Genomic DNA, 17,646 nt, shown 5'->3' with positions numbered 1-17,646 from the left:
CAGTCAATTATATCGCAAGGGGGAGGTTACAAGAGTCTATGTAACATTCGAACTTTCTTCAACAACTGCTATGACATGTGCAAACCTTCCAGTCGGAACCACAATCACCGGAGGTTACAACTTTGGACAATGTAGCTGTAACACTACAACGTCCATCCAGCGTTTACCACGAAAGTCAAGATTTATGAGCCACAGTGGAAGCGCTGGCAACGCATTTAAGCACCCAGCAACGACGAAAAGCGTCAACAGTCAAAATCAGGATCAGTTCAAGCCGACGCCGCCACCACCAGCACCATGTGATCCATGCCAACAGAGGAAAGGCTCTCACAAGGTACACTATATCAACAACGTTTCAGCCGATATCTGCAAAGCGTATATCACCATTCATTTACTCAGAAGACCAGAGTGCTTACAATAATAATGCACTTTCTACATGCCACCACCAGTAGCCACAGCCATACACACATTCTACCTCACCGAAATGACTGTATGTGTCAGATAGCTATGCTGGAACTATGTTCCATGTATACACTACCTTAGACATCAGCACTCTACCTGTTAGCCACACACTGCGCAGCAAGTGGGATGTTAAGCCACATTTGAAGGTAGCTAACACAGTTAATAACTACATGGTCAACACTTGTGGATACAAAGGGTACACAGTTGACATTGGTTTTTCCACTCAGTACATGTAGTGTTTGTAGTCGCTGACGTCTCCAAACTTGTATTAGGTGTCGACTTCCTAGCACGTTTTACGTTAGCAGTTGACCTGCAGGGAAAACAGTTAAGTTTAGTAAACAACAGTACAGCAGCAGGAGCTAGGGGTCTGCAAGCTTACTGTGTGCTGTATGTAGGCAGTCAAGCCCCTCACAGGAACGTAGCACAACTGCAATATAGAATTCTTCTGACGGTCGACCACGTTAGTCAGCCGACGAGCTGCAAGTAAAGTTTCACTGCAATAGTGTCAAGTACAGTACAGCGCACTACACCAGGACAGCCTGTGTCGCTACATGCGCGCAGAATCGCACTGGAATAACTGAAAGTGACCAAGGCGATTTTTGAGGAAATGTTACAGTCTATAGTTATTCGCCAGTCGAACAGTTCGTCGCATTTGCTCCTATCCCTGGTTCACAAAAATACGTCTCATGGAGGTTACTTGGTCATTACCAGGCCTTAAACGCAAGAACAAGAGTGGACAGTTACCCATTGACCGACATAAAGGACTTCACGTGTACGATCGCTGGCGCAAAGCTTTTTAGCGTCCTGGAGTGTATAAATGCATACAACCAGATACCAGTAGTTACTAGGGACGTCGCGAAGACTGCAGTGATCACACCACTTGGTAAATTTGAATTTTTACTCATGCTTTTTGACCTGCAAAACGTCGCCCAGACGTGTTTCATCCATGAGGTACTCGAAAGACTTCAGTTTTGTGTTGAATACTTGGACAATGTTTTGGTATTCTTCTCTAGAGCTCAAGTATATAAACAGCATCTGTGCAAAGTACGTCAGTGGATGTTTGACCATGGAGCAGTATTAAACAAAAACAAATGCCTCCTAGAGAAGACACTGTTTCAGCTAACCAGATCGACTGAATGTGGACAAATCTAGAGGTGCACCTTCAAAGCTGCCAGTGTCAGTGTGTATATGATGGCTCACTCTACCTTCTTGGGATGAAATACATGGACTTGCTACATGCGTCAGTCTTTCTTCATAGAAGGTCACACAAAGCAGTCGGCAAATAATCTTTTCATACTGACAGTCCCCAGATGGGATAAGCAGTGGATGCTATCAAAGGCTGTCTTTCAGACTTCTTGAAATTTATTGTTGTGGTTTGCTCAAAGAAACGTCACACCACAATTTCAGCTTTGAGTTGGACACAGAAAACTGTTCAAGGGTTAATTCTATAGATGAGTCGTCCAAGAGTAGTTGTAACTGTAGGTCTGCGGTCAGCTCTGCAGCGACTTTTTTGTAGTCTCAAGTCTCTGCCACACCTCGAGAAAAGTAGTCGGCCCAATGGTGGTTCGTTCTTAAGGGCTAGAGGGGCATGGTCCCACCAGAAATTTTGTGATATAATTTTATTTCGTGTACTTTTTCAGCATTATATCAAACAGTGGCTATGATATGACTTCGACACAGTACGAGTGGCAGAGACCAGAGGTCATCAAGCCTAGTTTCAGCTTCTCCATTGAAGAGGCACTATGTTACCCAGCTGTCAGTAGCTGGGCCATTCGATGAGTGCCAGGGGCCAGCGGCAGGTGGCCTTTACTGTATCCACACCCCTGGTGTCACCAGGAAGATTCCCTTTCTCTGCTTCACCTCTCACTGTTGCTAGTGCAGGACCAGTTTGTGTGGTCTCCCTGGATGGACCATCTTATTCATATCCCCCTTTTTCTTACAACCCCCATCCCCAACGACTCTTGTTGTTACTCTACCCTCCTTGCCCTCCTACTCCTTCGTTTGGGGCTAGGGGCTAGGGCCTGTAAACAGAGCTATCTCGAGGCGATCTTGCGCCCTGGCAGAACTTGCACCCCTCACCCACAGAAAAACTACCTCTCTGCAATTTTTTCCACACAGATATGACATTTCGTAATTTGTAAGAAAAGTTTAATAAAAATGTAGTATATTGAAAAAAATTACCCAAATGAGCTACATAGACTAAAAATATTGCACACAACAATTTAAATTTATCAGTGCAGTAAATAACTTATGAATCAGTAAATAAATTACAAACTGTATGATCTTTCTAAAAAAACTGAAAGTAAATTAAAATCTCTGTCTTACTAACAAGCTTGTTTGCATGGCCATCCTCCACAGCGAAGGCAGAAATACTTGTTTTGTACATAATACCACATTTTCTTGCTGTACTGCATTTTATTTCTGTATTTGGGAGAAAGGGTGGTTTTTATTTACAAAACAAATATCAATGTCTTACTGTTTGTTTCAGCCATTGTTCATTGATGTTATCATGATGTATAATATATAACAGATTTTATCTGCTCCTGTTGAGTTGTTAACAGTGTATCAGTCATTAATCTCTGTATGTAAAAGGAAATGTCCTGACTGACTGCCGGCCGGAGTGGCCGAGCGGTTAAAGGCGCTACAGTCTGGAACCGCATGACTGCTACGGTCGCAGGTTCGAATCCTGCCTCGGGCATGGATGTGTGTGATGTCCTTAGATTAGTTAGGTTTAAGTAGTTCTAAGTTCTCGGGGACTTATGACCACAGCAGTTGAGTCCCATAGTGCTCAGAGCCATTTGAACCTGACTGACTGTCTCATCTTCACCCAGCCCAAAATGTTGACAGACATACAAATTTGGAGACTATGTTGATCTTACCCCATAGGCATCGTTTAAGAAAGGGTTTTCAAAATTCCACCCCTAAGTGGGTGAAATAGTGGATGGAAGGTGCTTTTCAAAAACTGCCGCTATTAAGGCAATATTGAAGTTAGAACTATGAAAATTGGTATTTGATTTCTCAGTCAGAAATAAAGAAATATGTGTTTCAGCAGTTTTGGAAATTTAGCTCCTATAGAGCGAAATAGTTGGTCAGAACTTTTTTTCGAAAATAAATCATTAGTAGAATTACTAAAGCATTTGAAAGCAACATCTATGAAATTTTGTATTTGACTTCATGGTTACAAATAAAAAGAAATACATATTTCAGTGTTTTTGGAAATTCAGTCCCTAAGGGGGTGAAATAGAGAATGAAAACTGTCATGAAAATATTTCTTTATGAAAGAATTTTTAAAGTAAATCTCTGAAAATTTGTATTTGAGTTCTTGGTCAGAAATAAAAAGAAATATGTGTTTCAGTGTTTTTTTTTTTTTGGAAATTCAACCCCTAAGGTGATGAAATACAGGATGAAAATTGTTATGGAAATATTTTATCATTCATCATGTGTTAAATATCATATAAGCTTCCTATTCTGCATAATACTCTACCAAATATTTTGAAGCAGTCTGGCTTAAACAGTGTCACTCGAGTCTTGAGTTGGCTAAAATTGGCAAAAATACGAAGCCTACAGTTAAAAAACATATTATTTGCGTCGAGGCATATTGGTGATGCTTTGAGATTGTACAATACTGTAGCAAAGTACCACAGAAACTCTATTGTTGAAATGAGGTGGCTGTATAGGTAGCATTTGTTTGAATTAAGTCCATTGTTGACACATAGCCAAAGTGACACATGTTCGGTCCTGCATTCCGATCCACCCTTCTCCCCACCAGCACTGCCCACTGTAGAGAACAGCAATGGGGCCGTTCTCAGTAGTGTCATGTATTCTGGAGTTGTATGGTTCAAACTCGAATATTCTTATGGAGATTTTAGGATAAATAAAGTAGACTGTTTGCTAAAAATGCCAATTAATTTATTAAGTATGGAAGAGACGCTAGAAATCAAGTGGTTAGGCACCCATCATTCAATTACAGTATTACACACACAACACACAAAAAAAATCGAATTAACTTGTGTATATACTTTATTATTAGCTACAGTACTTCTTGGATTAGGCCTAGATTTATAACTGTCTAATTAGCATATTTACTGTTTTTCTATTGTTTTTAAGCAGCATGATATGAATGAAAGTTTATAATGAACAATGGATCAGTTTCATTATAAAGTTGACTGACTTTTTTCTGTGCCCCACCAACGAAAATGACGTCAATCGCCACTGAGTCAGCCACTAAATTTGTAGCAACTTTTACGTGGCAAATGCCTGTTGATAACTGACTTATGGACTCAATAAATCGAAACTGCATAGGTGAACAACAGTCGCTAACATTCTTGAATGCAGAGCTAAAGGGTTCTGGATTTGTAAAAATTGTTACTGGCCGAGCCTCTGTTTGAGATCAGAAGTATCTGACTGTATCGTATATTGCCAATAATTCCTTATCATCTGCACTACAGTTCTGTTAGGATGGTTGCCGATTTTTAGGGAGATACTTCAGTGATCGATAGTGTTGATTTACTTGTTGGCAGAGCACTGCACTGATTACTGGTTGACTCGTGTCAATGGCTATAGTCATGTGCACTTGGGGAATCTGATAAGTAAGTGAAACTGGCTGGCAACAGCTTACCTGGGGACCGTGGAATGCCTTGCACACTTAACAGATCGGTGTCCTGTGGTGTCATAGCCAGCGAGTACATCTGTGAGCTGTGTCCGTACATTTGTCATTGCCGGGAGGTGACGTCGATAAAAATGTACCATTCCAGGAAACGTCTCAGTTGCTGATAATCTGCTGTGTTCGACAGAGATGGTAACATCATATCTTTTTCTGCAGACGGCAGTCGGCCTTTCAAAGGAGAGACATGCTGGTTCTAGGAAAAGAAGTGTTCGCCATAGGGACAAGAAAACCCCAACAACTTCTGCAGGACAACAAACAAATAACACAGCGCTAAATACAGCTATACCATGCAAACTGCCACAGACAGTGACTATCAGATCAACTCCTCCAACCAATGCCAACTCAGTAGTTGGAAATTCAAGTGTTAATGACAGGAAAAACAAAATAATAGGCACTGGTGATGACCAAGGAATGCTGTATGGGGAAAAGAGAGCATGGTTTCATTTAGGAAAGGTGAAAAGCGGAACAACAGCAGAAAACGTAATTAACGTCTTGAAGAAAATCCTACCAGGTCATAGCAACTTTCATGTAGAAAAAATTGGAATCTAAGGGTGTAAATAGTAGTTTTAAGATTGGTGTAGACTTTCATCTAAAAGACAAGCTAATGGACACTGCTGTATGGCCCAAAAATGTTGTAATTAAGCGTTTTTGGTTCCGGAGACTAACCATTATACCAATATAATAGATTATGAAGTTAAAAACAAGGATCAAGGATCACTGTACAAGAATGTTGATAGTACTGAAAACCATACGCCTGTAATCATTGCAAGTGTAAATGTGCAGTGCATAAGAACAAAAATGGATCTCCTATCATTTTTATAGAAGAAATTAAACCAGATGTTTTATGTATTTGTGAACACTGGCTAGCTGAAGCAGAAGGTGATTTCTATAAATCTGTTGAATACTTGGACATGGCCAGTGCTTGGGTTCAAGGAACTGCAACCCATGGTGGGGTCTCTGTGTATGCCAACAGAGATCATAGCATCAAGGAAATTGATTTAAGCAGTTTTTGTGTGGATTTTGATCTTGAATTAGCTGCACTGTTATTTACAAATATTGATTTAGTTGTTGTTGCCGTGTACCATTCACCAGATGGTAACTTTGAGAATTTTATTGGGCATATGGAGAACTGTTTGTGTTACCTAACATGCCTAAAGTCAAAAATCACACTGTGTGGAGATTTTACCATACACATAGGTGATGGAGATGCCAGAGAGAAGGTCTTCATGAGATTAATTACCAGTTATGGGTTGTTTATTGCAAATAAGCTCCCAACAAGGAGTGGTGCATCCCTGGACACCATAATCACCAACCTCAACATCTGGGATTATAAACTCAGTGTAGTTAACCCATGATAGCAGATCACTGTGTGCTAGTAATGGAAACCAGTATGAGGAGCAAACTGCAGATAAGCACATGGCATTCAAACTACACATTCAAAAGAAGATTTGTTAAAGTAGAGAGACTAAATCATATCAAAGCAGCTCTGTCTTGTGTAAACTGGCAGCAGAAAATTGCAGAGTTAGTAGGCAGTGATTCTTTCTTATGTCTGTTCCAAGCCTTAAAAGCAATATTTGATGACATGTTTCCGGTAAGACCAGTGAAGAATCCCGTGGACAAATCACAAGGCAGGCAGAAAGTTATCAATGTGAAACAATGGTACACCCCCGAGCTCAATAAAATGAAGTGTATTGTAACAATGTGCAAGGACCGAATGAAATCAGATTTAGACATTCCAGCTAAAGAATTACATCACCGCAACTACCTAAAAGCCAAAAAAGCTTATAGGAAGCAGTAGAGGAAGCAAAAAAGAAATATAATGATACATACATTAAAGAGGCCCAAAATCCTTGTAAAGCTGCCTGGAATCTTGTAAACGAGAACAGAAAGAAGACTACCTCCTGCTTACATTCATGAAGTCCTGATGACTTCAATGAATATTTTGTCAGAATAGTGGAAAAGAAGTGAGTGAAATTCCACACTCTGACCTAGATCCGACTGCAAACATAAGAAATGCAGACAGTTGCAGTATTCAGAACTGGAAGGAAGTAAACCCTGAGGACATGATAAAAATTGTGAACTCCTACAAACACTCAGAAAGTGTAGACATCCATGGCATGCCCTGCACACTGGTAAAGAAAATTATTGCAGTATTAGCTCAGCCACTAGCCATAGCAATAAACAAATGTCTATCTTCTGGTATCTTCCCAGACTTCCTTAAACTGGCGTGCACAGTACCAATATTTAAGAAGGGGGATCCATGCGAGGTGTCCAGCTTCAGACCAATCTCAGTGGTACCAGTACTAGCCAAAGTTACTGAGTCTGTGATGCACTGCCAGGTACTGAATTACTTTGAGGAAAACAACTTATTCCAAAACACACAGCATGGATTCCGCAAAGGGAGATCAACAGTGACAGCCACACTGGAATTATTAAAAACGATTCGACAGAGTTTTGAAGAGAGAGAGTGTGTGTGGCAATGACACTCTGTGACCTCAGCAAAGCCTTTGACTGCATCTCACACACAACACTAATAGCCAAGTTAAGACGGTATGGTGTTGGAGGTGTTGTTCTATCAACACTCCAATCTTATTTGGTAAACCCCAAAGCAGGTAGTATCAGTGCACGGAGCAACTTCTCTTGAACAAAAACTGGAACATGGAGTGCTCCAAGGATCAGTTTTAGGACCTCTCCCATTCCTCATATATGGCAATGATATGAGCTGTAATAGTCAAATGTTGCAGTTTGCAGATGACACTACCCTTATTGCCAACGGACATACAGCTGCAGAACCTCTTGGTGCATCAAATTTGATGTTTGAAGAAATAAAAGAATGGTTCATCATAAACAAAATGAAGATCAATGAGGAAAAAACCCAACATTTGATATGCAGTCTAACCAACATTGAAGACCAAGAAAACATGGAGACTGTCACTTTGCTGGGCTTCAAGATTGACAGCAAACTCTCCATGAATGATCACACTGCATATGTATGCACCAAACTTTCTCGTGTGATATACCTCCTGAGGAAGATGAAGAGGGTAATAACTGACCAGTTTCTCACAGTAATCTACCATGCACTCTTCCACACCCACATTAGCTATGGACTGTTGTTGTGGGGACGCTCCTCAGACAGCAAAGATGTGCTGCTATTACAAAGAAAAGCCATCAGGGTCATATCCTCTAGCAAAAGACTGGACCACTGTAAGCCTATTTTCACCAGGCTAGGCATAATGACTGTTTTTAGCCAGTATGTGTTTTTCTGCCTCATTTATATAAAAGAAAATCAAAGTAATTTTAGCATAAGCAAGAAATACATAAACATGACACTCAGTGTAAGAGGAACATTGAAGTGCCAAGGTGTCGCCTATCAAGTACACAAGACAGCTTTCCAACAGTCGCCCAAAAAATGAACAATCAACTGCCTCCAGAAGTGAAATCCCTGCCATCTGAATTATTTCGGAAAAAAATTGCTCAGGACTTGAAACAACATCCATTATATTCCTCGGAAGAGTTTTTTAACAGTGGTTCTAGTGAATGGACAAAATAATAAATATTGTTTTGTTTTATATATAATTTAATCTTCTTTTTATGTTCTCAGTTAACTGTACATTTAATTTTGTGTTACACTTAAAGTACATATTTTGCCAAAATGAAACTTCATGTGTGTGATCTACATGGTCTTGTAAACATTTTGTTTTATGGTATTTTCATTTGTTGCTATGAAGTTTTACTTTCCTGTTTAGTTATATTTCATTTTCTCTATGTTCTATGTGTTTTTGTGCACAGAATAAATATTTTCTTTTATTTGTAACATAAATCTTGTATATGGTGTTGTATAAATGTTAGTTGATAAACATTGTATTTGTGACGCAGTCTGTCCAGCCATGGCTGGTAAACGACGAAGATATAGTACTTAATCAATATCTCCTTCTTAAAAGAATTATATACAAAATATTCCCTATTTCGTGTTAAATTTAATATCGGATGTTATGTTTTAAGCAGCGTATTATATTTCTAGAACTATTAGCAATTTTTGTTATTTAATTCAACGTAGTGGTAACGCGAAAATAGCGAAACTAGCGGAGTTTCGATTTTATAAATCGATATAGTTGTACTGTCGAACGCCTAATTGACACTCATATGGTTTGTCTTTCATTTGACATTTAAGATGCATTGATCCGAAGAACTGGGATGTTTGTAAAATCTACACCTCTACGGTGTTAAAGTTAGTAGTTTGCAAATATTTGATGGAGTTGGTTACCAAATATATCTTATTTGGTGTCATCACATGCTAAAATTGAGAGAGAAATTTGTAAATGGAGTTATGTCATAATTGTGTTATTAAGTTGAAGTGTTGTAAATTTAATCGATATTTGTTCGCAGTCGTGAAAGCTGTAACCAATTACGCGACGAACGTATCAAAAAAATAAAGTACATACTGATTACAAGCTGTTTGCATATAACAATTAGAGAGATTTGGTAACGATAATTTAAACGTTAAACATCGTGTGTTGCAGTCTGTCAAACAGCTGAGCGAGGAAGTTCTGTATTAGCGGAACCAGTTTTGATGGTGTCTAGGGAAGAGGACGTTGAATATAAGCAATAGTTTGCTCCGTATAATTGCCTAATTTATGTGTATTTCCGTGAAAAACTATAAATTTCTCAGTTTAGCGTAACATTTTAAAACGCTCCATTCAGTTGAAACGTCTTGTATCTTTCGCGCATTTCAGTCTACATTCCCCACAGCCGGCAAGTACCTGGAGTAAGCACATTGCTAGAAATCGTAGTTATTCCCGAGCTAGTTGTTACAGTATGCGAACTTCTGTAATAGAATGTCATTCTGTGCGTTGTAAAATGTGTTCTTGGTAAAAGCCATGTGTTAGTTAGTAATAAGTTACACATATTTGCAGTGTCGTTACGGAAAAAAAACAATAGGGAGGTTACTGTTTCATACGGTTGTTTTGTACAGAAGTTTACATAAGAACTGACCCAAGTTTATTGTTAGACAGTAACTGTATTTGTTCCAAATATATGTGTGAAGTAAAAAGATCAGTAAGAAGAAATATTTTCAATCCAATAAAGAAAATTGTTTGTGCTATGAGTTTAATTTAGTGCACTGGTATTCAGAGATTCTTACTTCTGTTTGCATCATTCCTTTTTCAGAGGAATGTTTGGTAGTTAGATGTAGAAATTGTTGCCATTTTCCATTAGTTATTACTATACTGAATGTTTACAAATAGTAATGTTTCCAGGACAGACTTATTGTAATGTGATGCTGTTTGTAGAACACTTGCAAGCCTATTGCCTTTAAATTGACAGTTTTATCATCAAATTTCGTTTTTTATGTTTGTTTACACTCAGTGAATAATACACACACACACACACACACACACACACACACACTCCAGAATTGGGAGTTGACTTGCAGAGAACTATGCTGTAATATAATTTCTTAGACATTCAGATGGGTAAGCCCCAATATCACTCCCCATATAACTCAGAATGCCGACTGTATTTTCACCTCCTTCAAAAAATTCTAAGTACACCTAGTTAATATTACTCATTATTCAAGAAAATTACCACTCTATAGTTCAAGAAAGTAGCTTCCCTTCTAACTTATAGCTTATACTAATTTAAAATTTTTATTAATATTATCACAATTTTCTAGAAATTCCTCCATAATATGTTGTTATGAAGAAGTTATCTTTGCTAACTGATAACGGATCCTTCTATCGCCCACCACATTCATCTCCAGATGTAACTGAAAACTTTAGGGGAAACCTCTGTTCACTTCCGCGTAAGTTACCCAATCATGCTGTAATCATCGGTGGTGACTTTAATAATCCAAAAATTAATTGGGAATTACAGTTTTGTTAGGGGTGGGTGTGATAAGACAGCCTGTGTAACTTTACTGAACGCTTTCTCTGATCTACTTAGGACAGGTAGCTATGAACCCTACTCGTGATGGAAATATATTGGATCTAATGACAACAAATAGACCTGACCTCTTTGAGGATGTCCACATCAAAACTGGTATCAGTGACCATGACATGGTTGTGGCAACAGTGATAACCAAGAAACAAGAAGAAAGATATATATGTTTAGTAAACCAGATAAAAATCAGTAGTATCATATCTCAATGAGGAACTTGAAACTTTCAGCACAGGGCAAGAACATGTAGAGTAACTCTTGCTCAAGTTTTTAAGAATAATTGGCCATGCACTGGATAGATATGCACCAAGTAGAATGGTTCATGATGGGAAGGACACACTGTGGTATGCAGTCACTGTGAAGAAGCTTCTAAATAAACAGATTGCAGCATAATATGTGTAAAACACAACTTAGGACTATAGATAGAGAAATGCTGAATGAAATGCATATGGCTCTAAAGAGAGCAATGCGTAATGTCTTCAGTGACAGAATATTGTCGAGTGATCTTCCGCAGAACCCAAAGAAATCCTGGTCATATGTAAAGACTGTTAGTGGCACCAAAGTTAGTGTCCAGACCCTAGCATATGCGATGAACTAAAACTGAGGGTAGCAAAGCAAAAGCTGAAGTGCTTATCTCCATTTTCAAATGTATGATTTCACCTGTTTCTCAAAATCACTGACACTAACATTTATTTCAGTTATTGCCCCAATTTAATTCTCGTACCACTGAAATGATGACTGAAATAAGTGTTAGTGTCATTGATGTTGAGGAACAGGTAAAATCATAAAAAATTGAAGAAAGCTGTGGGGCCTGATGGGATCCTTTTCAGATTCTATACTGAATTTGTGGCTGAGTTAGTCCCCTCTTCAAACTATAATGTATCGTAGTCCCTCGAACAAAAAACTATGCCCAGTTCTCGGGAAAAGGCACGGTCACATCTGTCTACAAGAAGGGTAGTAGAAGTGATCCACAAAACTACCACCCAATAGCCTTGGCATCACTTTGTTGTAGAATCTTGCTTTGGATCAAGGAAATCAGGTACATGCTGTATTTCTTGATTCCTAAAAAGCATTTGACTCAGTACTATGCCTACACAAGTATGATCATATGGACTATAAAGTGAAATTTATGACTGGTTTGAGGACTTTTTGGTCGGGAGGATGCAGCATGTTATCTTGGGCAGTGTGTCATCACCAGATGTAGAATTAACTTCAATGTGCTCCAGGGAAGTGTGTGTTGAAGACACTTGCTGCTCATGTTGTACATTAATCACCTTGCAGACATATTAATTGTAAGATCAAGCTATTTGCAGAATGAAAAGCTATAACGAAATACTAACTGAAAGAAGCTCCATAAATATTCAGTCAGATCTTGATAAGATTTCAAAGTATTGCAGAGATTAGCCAGTTGGAGTGTCCGTGCGGTTCTAGGCGCTACAGTCTGGAGCCAAGTGACCACTACAGTCACAGGTTCGAATCCTGCCTCTGGCATGGATGTGTGTGATATCCTTAGGTTAGTTAGGTTTAATTAGTGCTAAGCTCTGATGACCTCAGAAGTTAAGTCGCTTAGTGCTCAGAGCCATTATTGCAGAGATTGGCAACTTGCTTTACACGTTCATGAATGTAAAATTGTGCACTTCACAAAACAAAATAAACTTAATATCCTGTGCCTATGAAATCAGCGAGTCACTGTTGGAGTTGGCAAACTGATACAAATACCTGGGTGTAACACTTTGTAGGGATATAAAATGGAATGATCACATAGGTTCAGTCGTGGGTAAAGCAGGTGGTAGACTTCGGTTTATTGGAAAAATACTGGGAAGGTGCAGTCAATCTACAAATGAGATCACTTACAAATTACTCGTGTGAGCAGTTTTAGAATATTGCTCAAGTGTGTGAGACCTTTACCAGATAGGACTAACGGGATATTGAATGTATACAGAGAAGGTCACAGGTTTGTTCAATCCCTGGAAGAGTGAGGGAACTGTACTGGAAGACTTGAAGGTAGGTGTAAACTATTCCGAGAGAGTCTGCTAATGAAGTTTGAAGAACCAGCTTTAAGTGATTGCTCTAGTAATATGATAAAACCCCCTAAGTATTGCTCACATAGGGATCGTGAAGATATGATTAGAATAAACACACACACACACACACACACATATTCAAGGCAGTCTGCATCTACATAGACATCTATACTATGCAAACCACCATGATGTGCATGGCAGTGTATACGACCTATTGTACCTGTTATTTGGGTTTCTTCCTGTTCCACTCATCTACGATGGAGCACGGGTAGAATGATTGATTGAATGTGCGTGCATGCACCGTACACGAGTGGAACAGGAAGAAACTCTAATAACAGGTACAATAGGTTGTACACACTGCCATGCCCATCATGGTGGTTTGCATAGTATAGATGTCTATGTAGATGTAGACTGCCTTGAATGTGATTGAGATGAACACTAAGAAATGGCTCGTTGAAGCAGCTACTACTCAAACAATTCTGACTAGACCAAGTGGCTTGGTGTACAAACAGCACAAAAAAAGTCCTCCTCAAATTTGTTTCATGATTTGTAGTTTCCTGGGAGTGGTTATTTTGTGTTATTTTATCTGCAAGAATATACCAAAATAATAAGCAGATAGACGTGCATGTGTGGGATTCACTTATCTTTTAATATGTAACTTAACATTTAACATAATCACAATATGTAAGCATACGCACCTGCTGTGAAGTTCCAGGCAGTAGATATGTGGTTTCTGTTATATTACTATAAAACATACTTAATATTATGATGGTGATAAAAAATATTAAACAAATATTTCTTTGATAGGCATGGCCTCAAGTCGGGGGCATTACTGCTGGTTGCTTATACACCTCGTAGGTGTATGACTGGGTTACATATGACTATGAAGGTGTTAAAATAGCCATAATATAAAGGCAATTGTGTCATGGTTCATCAAATTCAGTGTTATAATTGTAAGTATTTGAGGCAGTTTCTCAATTTTTCATGTTGTATATAAGCTTTCTATTTACGAACATTTTTGCAGGAATTAAAATTGTTTTTTTAACTAAGTTATATAGGAATAAGTTTTGGGTGCCACTCTGATTTGACTATTGACATATTGAGGAAGCAGGCCTTGGTGTTACTACTGATATTGTGTTGTTAAAATGGGAATTGTAATGTTGACAGACTTATCTTCAGAGTAGCCAATCTCTAGGTTTGGCTAAAAAGGTGGTATATTAGCTGTGCATTGATGAAGCCCTTTAATATCCAATAATAAGCTAGATTTTTAAGTGAATGTTGTGATCAGTAGCATAGCTCAAGGAGTAGGAGTAAGATTAGAAAAAGAGAGAGAGAGAGAGAGTGGTGGGGGGCAGGGGATGTTGAGAGTAAATGCAGCCAATGAGACAGTGAACGTTTTTAGTGTGGGGAGCCATATGTTTCTGATGATCAGAAGTCATTTCTTGAAAATATTAATAGTAATCATAATTTATAGCTTGACTCTTACATAAAAGATTACAGCAACCAGCTACTTTTTGCTTTGGTATTTGTTTGTTTAAGCAGTGCCGTTACCGTTTTCAGATCGACAGGTTCATCTTCAAATGACTGGTTCATATTTTACATTAGATTTCGCCTTTTATTTCCCCATCTGACAAAATTTCCTTGGGGTGGTGGTGCCAATGAAGAATCCACACCACTATGTTCCAGTGCAGGCTGCTTATCATCTTGCAGCAGCGAAAACTGTATAATGCACTTTTTTGTATAAACATGCACATAATGTAAAGCACCATGCACTCACTCACTCATTCACTCACTCACGGAGTATATATTCTCAATATGAGCTGCAGTTCAAAGATATTAAAAACTGAAAACATGCTAATTTGAGTTTGTGAAATTTGTAGTTGTTGTGTTGCTGACAAAATTTTGAAAATTGGTGCTTTATTGCAAGCGGTATATGTCATTCAAGTACTAAATTATTCACTGATTTCAGTATGATGGCTGCCGCAACAAGCAGTTCTGGGTCCCATCAGAGTGAAGGTAACGCAAGTGACATACAGAGCCTGAGGAAGTGGGCTGCTGCTGAACGGTACTTACTGACAGAACACCAGCTGAGAATTTTCTACCATAGCTGTTATTTTAATGTTGAGAGAACAAAAAAGTGCATTAATGTGTATTTCTCTATACGTAGCGGCACTCCAGAGTTGTTTGCAAACAGAGATATTAGACGTCCAGAACTGCAGATGGCACTTTCAGCTTTAAATTATGCTGTTTTGCCAGTTTGTGACCCTGCTGGTCACACTATTATGCTTCATAGTCTATGCAATTATGAGCCCTCCAGGTATGTGTTCAGTGATGGAATTAAATTATTGTTGATGATGATAGATGCCTGTGTCCATTCAGATGGAATGTCACCGGGTTATGTAATGCTTTTTGATATGAAGGGAGTCCAGAGTGGCCATCTCACTAAACTTAATATTTCTTTACTTAGGAAGTTTTTCCAGTACATACAGGAGGGTATGCCTATTCGCTTACATGCTATACATATTGTAAATGTTGTTCCAATCATGGGAAGAATAATGAGTCTCACGAAGCCATTCATGAAAAAGGAATTGCTTTCACTCCTACATCTTCATCCAGCAGCTGATGGATATGACTCCTTGTATGAATTTATTCCACGAAACTGTCTCCCTAGAGACTATGGTGGTGTTTTGGACTGTGTTGAAGATCTTCATGCTGATCATGTTAAAAGACTTGCAGCACTGCAAAGCTTATTTTCCAAAGACTAAATTTCATTTTATAATTTTGATTTTCAAATGAGACAATGTCTATAACGAGTTGTTGCAGGTAAAGTTCTTAAGCAATTTCTTTTGAATGCAATGTCTTTCTGTGATTTAAGTTGCGAACATGATAATGTGACTCAAAGAAGTATTATGGTTGCTATTGTGAAACAGACTGATTTTAAGGTACAAATTGATGAAGCTGTTGCTTGAGTATTGTTGTATTGAATGAATATTTTTCAGTATTATTGGCCTTCTTGCCAAAAGTAGTATGAAGTGCATATTTAAGGTACTTATTTTTGTGTAAGAAGCATAGATTTTGTGAAACAAGTATTATGCTTTTTTGTGCTGATTTAGTAATTTATATGAAGTTATTTATTCGTGTGATATATATATTTTTTAACATATTTTGAGATTTTAGGAATCTCGTGATTCAGTTACTAATTGTTCGATCCTGTGATAGACTTAACGACATTGATTAATGTAGAAAGTTTACCTGCTTTTTGTGTGTTATGTGGTATTCAGTTACACAACATTTACTTCGCTGGGCAGGTTACTTTTACATGCTCCATGGATCTCTTGTCCTTTAAAGATAAAGGCTAGTGTTTTTTAATAAAACTACCAAACATGGGCTAAGTCATTTACTTGGTAATTTTTTTAACACTCTACTACTGTGGATGTTTGTTGTTTAATCACTGATAAGTGACTGAAGGTCTAATAAATTTTCACATCATGGGTAATGTTCACAATTGTTTCTCAGGTTTTAAAGGTGTACAGCTATATTATTGTTAAAAATGTGATAAGTATAACCTAAGTGATTGAATACTATATAATATGTGGCTGTGTGTAGTAAACAAGATGAATGGGAAATTAATTCCATGTCATCTATGATAACAGCTTTAATTATCGTGTTTCTAAAAGTAGAAAATTTTTGTACTGTTATCAAGTGTAGATGTTTAGAAGTTTGGTTATCTCTCGACTGAACATTTGGTATGTTTTCCACCTATGCAGTGTTCTATTGAAGATATTTTAAATTTCATTTGTGAAAAATCTTTATTTAAGAATTACATTGTTAGCCTGATAAGGTGGTTTTATGTGATTGATTCAATACATGAACTTGTGGTGTAGATTTTTAATCTGATCCATATTTTTGTAAAGCTAATGCCATACAATTGTTTTAGTATTTTTGTAAACAGCTCAAGAATTACTGAAAAGGACTGTCTCCTGCATCAAAAATGTCTGTATTTTTCTTTCTAGGGAAATGGCTTTCTTCCAGATATGAACTATGTGCTTACTGGTGAAAAATATGCTGAAAATATTTTTGTACATGGTCTGCTTTTTTTACTCTTAATGACATGATTGTCACTTTAAGGATTCTAAAACTTGCTGAATATCTTTAAACCAGGGGGTTTTCAGTTTTGTCCCACTATTTCATCTTTTTTTTTTATTTTGTCAGTTTTTTCTTCCTTTTGCCTTTTTACTTCTTTAAGTATACTGTTGATCTTCCTATAACTTCCAAGTGTTTGCCATCATTTTCCTTCACTTCAAGTGTTTTATTCATAATATTCTTTCTTAACGTGTGTCATATGCTTCAATTTGACTTTCTGTTCAATTTCTTGCATGTTGTCCATACTTCTTGTGATAGGTAATCCCAATTACCATTGATTGGTTTTGCTTTTGTCCAGACTATTGTGAAGTCTGATGCTTACAAGTATGTCATGTGAAAGTTATTTGCTTTCCAGTGTTCATTTGGCTTTTTCTTTTATTAGCTCTACACCTGGGCACTGAATTTCTATGACTTTTGTTG

At 37.9% G+C, this 17,646-nt stretch overlaps 1 protein-coding gene across 2 annotated transcripts; it reads left to right on the top strand.

Moving 5' to 3' along the window:
• Positions 1-13,901: 13,901 nt before the first annotated feature.
• On the top strand, positions 13,902-16,755 carry LOC126145260 (alpha-tocopherol transfer protein-like). Of its 2 annotated transcripts, XM_049915546.1 has the most exons (3): positions 13,902-14,036; positions 15,053-15,148; positions 15,251-16,755. In XM_049915546.1, the coding sequence occupies exons 2-3, from the start codon at positions 15,054-15,056 to the stop codon at positions 15,846-15,848; spliced, it is 693 nt and encodes a 230-aa protein (XP_049771503.1). In that variant the 5' UTR covers positions 13,902-14,036; position 15,053; the 3' UTR covers positions 15,849-16,755. The 2 variants fall into 2 exon arrangements, with proteins under 2 accessions (XP_049771503.1, XP_049771502.1); XM_049915545.1 differs by having other exon boundaries at positions 15,053-16,755.
• Positions 16,756-17,646: the final 891 nt, after the last annotated feature.

This window comes from Schistocerca cancellata, chromosome 2 (genome assembly GCF_023864275.1).
Source record: "Schistocerca cancellata isolate TAMUIC-IGC-003103 chromosome 2, iqSchCanc2.1, whole genome shotgun sequence".
In the NCBI taxonomy this organism is placed as follows: domain Eukaryota; kingdom Metazoa; phylum Arthropoda; class Insecta; order Orthoptera; family Acrididae; genus Schistocerca; species Schistocerca cancellata.
This window is presented reverse-complemented; position numbering and strand designations above follow the sequence as displayed.

Bases quoted from the DNA above. Each gene is read 5' to 3' on its own strand.
- LOC126145260 (XM_049915545.1), top strand. From the start codon at position 15,054: ATGATGGCTGCCGCAACAAGCAGTTCTGGGTCCCATCAGAGTGAAGGT.